The sequence below is a fragment of the Papaver somniferum genome, chromosome 4 (genome assembly GCF_003573695.1).
Source record: "Papaver somniferum cultivar HN1 chromosome 4, ASM357369v1, whole genome shotgun sequence".
NCBI lineage: Eukaryota > Viridiplantae > Streptophyta > Magnoliopsida > Ranunculales > Papaveraceae > Papaver > Papaver somniferum.
This window is the reverse complement of record NC_039361.1, coordinates 147,277,852-147,283,457: the sequence shown is the minus strand read 5'-3', so window position 1 is coordinate 147,283,457 and position 5,606 is coordinate 147,277,852. Positions and strand designations below refer to the sequence as shown.

At 39.3% G+C, this 5,606-nt stretch overlaps 1 protein-coding gene across 1 annotated transcript; it reads left to right on the top strand.

The window, feature by feature from the left end:
* The first annotated feature begins 1,859 nt into the window (after positions 1 to 1,859).
* On the top strand, positions 1,860 to 5,353 carry LOC113271518 (protein NRT1/ PTR FAMILY 6.1-like). Its single transcript, XM_026521404.1, has 5 exons — positions 1,860 to 1,972; positions 2,380 to 2,625; positions 2,723 to 2,940; positions 3,544 to 4,124; positions 4,328 to 5,353. Exons 2-5 carry the CDS (start codon positions 2,382 to 2,384, stop codon positions 5,205 to 5,207), a joined length of 1,923 nt encoding a protein of 640 aa, XP_026377189.1. The 5' UTR covers positions 1,860 to 1,972; positions 2,380 to 2,381; the 3' UTR covers positions 5,208 to 5,353.
* Positions 5,354 to 5,606: the final 253 nt, after the last annotated feature.

The following is a 5,606-nucleotide window of genomic DNA, read 5'->3' as shown; positions in this document are numbered from 1 at the left end:
TTATTTCTTCGATCTCTTCTCTTCTTTACAGTATTGATCGTTTTTCTTAAAATGCCACTCATATTGTATCAAAAAAAAATTTATTTAGAAGATTTTTAGAAGAAGGAAATAGTAGTGGTGTGACCGAAAATGAAATCAGATGAAGGAATTTGCAGTTTTACAAATATAGACGTTGGAATTATGGTCGTTGGAGATATGAACGTTGGCGTTTTTGTTTCTCACGCCCGCGTTGATAGCACCAACGCCAGAGTTCTTAGTTTCAACGCCTGCGCTTTTCCTACCAACGCCAGCATGTGTCACAAGAACGGGCGCCTGATGATAAACCGCCCAGTGCTTTATCATAGTGGAAAAGCCAATTTGACCATCCACCTGGCTCAACAAAAAGATGGATTTGGCCATTACCATAGGAATTGCCCTAAATTATTGCTAAGATAACATAAGTAAATAGATAAACCCACAAGATAACGTGGTTCGATATTATTATCTACTCCATCTTGAATCTTCATACTTTATTAATGACCAAGAACATATTACAAGAAGCAAAGATATTTAGAACTCTCTACAAACCCCAATCTTGCATTTTTTCTCCAAAAACTTGACCTAGTTTCTTCGGAGGCATCAGTATTCATAGACAACCTGTTTATACATCAGACTTTGCTATGACACGAAACATCCTATTTGATATGCACTGCTACGTGGTTATCTTATCCGTTCTTTATCCACTCGCGCGAGTGGTTATTCGAACTCGAGTATCCCTTCACGAGCTCGCTGCTTCACTCGCTTGGACATTTGTTTGACTCGTGTAAGGATGATTCGCTTGACCTTCTAGCCTCGCCCTTCATTCTCGATTTGCTTATAACATGTCTGACGGACCCTGCAAGTCTGTCTTTCGCATATCATGCTCTGTTCCATCATTCAAACTCAACCATTGATACAATCAGGATACTTTCCATGTGGCTTATCCTGATTAGATGGTGAATATCTAGAACTCTTCGTAGTAACTTTTAGACCTCTATTCAGTGCTTCTCATTGTAACCTTTTCATTACTTTATCGCTCTGAGATTTCTCCACGTGGTGACCAAATATTTTACTGTCACAGGTCATGTCGTCTAGTTGATCTGTTGATGACTACACATTTCTGGTTGCTTGCTTATCCAATGACCACAAGAAACACATGGACAACACTTATTACCTACGCAAGTTTGTAAGCATTAAACATGAACAATAACTCGGGTTTGAGAAATAAACTGCTAGAAAAATTGTCCTTTTCCTTTTCAGGGTTCAGGATGATATTTTGATTGCAACTTGAAAATAATCTTTTTTACCGTGTAGAGTGTTTGACTGCTTGCCATAATTCAATTCAAATTTGTGGTGAAACACACTGTGAGTGTACAACGGGTACATGTCTCGGTGGGGTATAACTCTGAGCCATATTAATCATCGATGATGGACCCAAACGAGCAACAGCTTTATCGTAATCTCCGTATCTCAAACTCAAAGTACATATAGTTGTGTAGTGATTATTCCAGCCTTAAATGTGTCTTGGTGGCACTTGGGTAGGTGGTGATTGAAAATCTCATGCATTAGAAAGGTGCTCCTTCCCTAGCTCTTCCAAATAAGCAATTTCGGCGGCCACAATGGACCCTGAGAAGAAGCTTCTGCTGAGTCCTGACAATGGGCATGGGGTACAATTCATGACCCGCAAGTGGTCAGAAACACAGAACGGCCCGGTAAATTCCGGCCCGCATTTTTTGTCTGGTTACAGCCTCTGTAAATGCATTTTTCAACAAGAAAATTCCATTAAAGTCCCGTCATCTTATTATTGCTCTCCATCTTCATTCTCTACCTACCCATTACAACGATGATCATGATAATGTTATTGCCATCATTATCATCATCATCCCCAATTCAATCACTTCGCAACTTATCTAACGGTTGCATTTCATCCCTAACTAACAAATCTACTCTACAGGTAATAGCATTAATGGCAGCCTCTTTTATATTTCTATCTATCTATATCACTCCATCACTGTCTATTATCTCTATAATTTATTGCATTGGGTAGCATTACTTCGATTATCACGTGGTTTGTTGGATCTCTGTATTTCAAATTTTTCGTATTTACACTCAAATTCTTTCTTTTAACATCACAGTGGGTCTTCATTTGTCTAGGAGTGTTCTGTTTTGAATTCTTCCTGGTGAAGTACTAAGTTTCTGACCATTTTTTGGTGAAGGGTTTTGATTTTTAAGTAGCGGGTTTCGTTTTGTTGATTGGAATTTGAGTTCATGGTGAAGAAATTTTAAGATAGGTAGAGACATGAAGTAGATTCATTTGGTGCTGTACTGAATATATAACACTTTGGTTTCTTGGTTATATAGCAATGGGCTCAAAAGAAATCAAGTCACCTGGTGAGTGCATGGAGACTACTCCTGTTAGAGGGGGGAGTTCAGACTCGCTTCATAGAAAGAAGCTTGGGATGTATTTCGTAGAGAGTGACGATAGTCGAACAGCGATAGGTGGAGGTTATGTTCTTACAAGAGGAACCACTCCTGTTAATATCCATGGAAAACCTATTACCAATTTGTCCAAAACTGGGGGTTGGATTGCTGCATTCTTCATTTTCGGTATGCTTTTTTTTTTTTCAGACTTGTTTTATGTATGGGTTTTGCGTTTCGTTTGGGATTTCATGTTTGTTCTGTTTGATTGTTTTTTGTTATATAGGTAACGAGATGGCAGAGAGAATGGCTTATTTCGGACTGTCCGTTAATATGGTGGCGTTTATGTTTTATGTGATGCATCAGCCGTTTTCAAGTTCGGCTAATGCTGTGAATAATTTCTTGGGCATATCACAGGCTTCATCTGTGCTTGTTGGTTTTCTTGCTGATGCATATCTTGGGAGATACTGGACGATAGCGATATTCACAACAATCTATCTTGCGGTAAATTCGCAAGATGAACGTTTGTTTTATTATTACCTTATTTATGTGTTTATCACTGTGAATATGAAACATAGAAAAGGAACTTTTGTGTCAAAAGCCGTGGCCTAACTAGTCGAATTTGCAATCTATCCTACAATTTCAACCTTTTGAATTCTCTTGGTGTTTCAGATGTGTCAATATGGTTGACCACAAATGTAAATGAGTTCTGGTTCCCTTAATGTTTGGGCATCATGAATGTTAAGAGCCCACCATAACGTATTTGTTTTAGGAAGCAACCAAACCAGCATTCTTATGTGGGATCTCTATCATGCTTGTGCTAGAAAGTGTTCTACAATGAAATTAGATCAGCTTAATATTATGTGCATCCTCATCGCAGTTAAAAATTTATGTTACCTTGTCAACTTAGATGGTAAAAAGAGGGTTTGCAAATAGTTTTGTTGGAACCCTACACCAACCCAAGCTTGTCCGAGTTAGATATGTGTCTAATACCAAGCCTGTCGAATTTCTTAGAGCCTGTAAAGGAACTTATTATTTGTTTATCGGTATATCATGAGAATCATTCATTACACCAAGGTCTAAAAAACTGCACATTTAATTCCGCAGGGTTTGACAGGAATCACCGTATGTGCCACTGTGAGTGTATTTGTGCCAAATCATGCTGATTGTGATCAGCTGTCCCTACTTTTGGGGCACTGTGAGCAGGCAAAACCATGGCAGATGATGTACCTCTATACTGCTCTTTATATCACGGGATTTGGAGCTGCAGGCATTAGACCATGTGTTTCTTCATTTGGGGCCGATCAATTTGATGAAAATAGTAAAGATTACAAGTCTCATCTGGACAGGTTTTTCAATTTCTTCTATCTGTCTGTCACTGTTGGAGCAATTGTAGCCTTCACTGTGATAGTCTACATTCAAATGCAACATGGTTGGGGATCTGCATTTGGCTCCTTGGCCATAGCGATGGGTGTTTCAAATGCAGTGTTCTTTGTTGGTACTCCTTTATATAGGCACAGGTTGCCTGGTGGCAGCCCTCTGACAAGGGTTGCTCAAGTTCTGGTCGCCGCCTTTCGGAAGCGACATAAATCTTTCTCCAGTAGCGAGTTAGTGGGCTTGTATGAGATTCCAGGTAGACACTCGGCCATTAAGGGAAGTGCGAAGATAGCTCACACTGATGATTTTAGGTATGTCAATTTGATGTGTCTTTTTTTGTCATGCCTTTTACCTCTGGTCAGATAATTTACTCATAATAGCTTATGCAAGTATATTAAGTTACTGACCAAGTTACTGCATGTTGTGGCTGCTGTAGTTATTTTGATGTCAAATTAATATTATAATTTAGTTTATCCTATGTCTGATCATGTAAGATGTTTTTCGTTTCACTCAGGTGTTTAGACAAGGCAGCCCTGCAACTAAAAGAGGATGGTACTGAACTGAATCCTTGGAGGCTATGCACGGTAACACAAGTAGAAGAAGTGAAGATACTGATAAAGCTTCTTCCAATTCCAGCCTGCACCATCATGCTCAGTGTAATTCTGACAGAGTTTTTGACTTTATCAGTTCAACAAGCATATACTTTGAACACTCACATGGGCCATTTAAAACTACCTGTTACGTGCATGCCCGTCTTTCCTGGTCTTAGTATCTTTCTCATCTTATCTCTCTATTACTCGACCTTTGTCCCACTTTCTCGCCGTATCACTGGTCACCCACATGGTGCTTCTCAGCTTCAACGAGTAGGCATTGGTCTGGCAGTATCCATTCTATCAGTGGCATGGGCTGCAATTTTTGAGCGGTACAGAAGAAACTTTGCAGTTGAGAACGGGTACGAAGCTAGTTTTCTTACGCCCATGCCCAACCTAAGTGCATACTGGTTGTTGATTCAGTACTGTCTCATTGGCATCGCAGAAGTGTTTTGCATAGTAGGACTCCTAGAATTTCTATATCAGGAGGCTCCAGACGCAATGAGAAGTATAGGATCTGCTTATGCTGCTGTGGCAGGGGGTTTAGGTTGCTTTGTAGCTACTATATTGAATAACATCATTAAATCTGCTACGGGTAACGAATACGAGGGGAAACCTACATGGCTGGCTCAGAATATTAACACTGGTAGATTCGATAACTTGTATTGGGTTCTCACGATTCTGAGTGTCTTAAATTTCTGTGTTTTCATATATGCTGCAAAAAAGTACAAATATAGGGTTGAACAGGTTGTAAAGCGCGGGGGGAGCGATGTGCCAATGGTTGTTAATCCTATTAGAGCATAGTAAGCAAGTAACTATGGAAAGTGAATCCCTATTAACTGTAATATCTCAATCTATTATTTAAGCTATTAGCTGAATGTTCCATGTAACAAACTCAATGGTTAATCTAATAGTTCTAAGTTGAAATGATATCATGATCAACCGTTGCTCGATACATTTGTTCATTCTCCATTATAGACCCTCCCGACTCTACTTAAAATTTCGTAAGATACACTGTGGACAAGCTACAAGAAATACCATCGGAGCGTATCAAGCCTCTTTGAGTCATTGTGATAACTATTGTGTTGAATGTCGAACCATTGGCATATTATCGTGTTAGGTGCTTTGTTTCGCTGCCCTCCAGATTTATCGAATTTCATTTTTTATTTTCATTTTCTTGGTAGCATCAACCTCTTCCAAACA

Bases quoted from the DNA above. Each gene is read 5' to 3' on its own strand.
- LOC113271518 (XM_026521404.1), top strand. From the start codon at position 2,382: ATGGGCTCAAAAGAAATCAAGTCACCTGGTGAGTGCATGGAGACTACT. The intron at 2,941-3,543 runs GTAAATTCGCAA...TTAATTCCGCAG, and splicing joins TCACAACAATCTATCTTGCG to GGTTTGACAGGAATCACCGT. The intron at 4,125-4,327 runs GTATGTCAATTT...CGTTTCACTCAG, and splicing joins GCTCACACTGATGATTTTAG to GTGTTTAGACAAGGCAGCCC.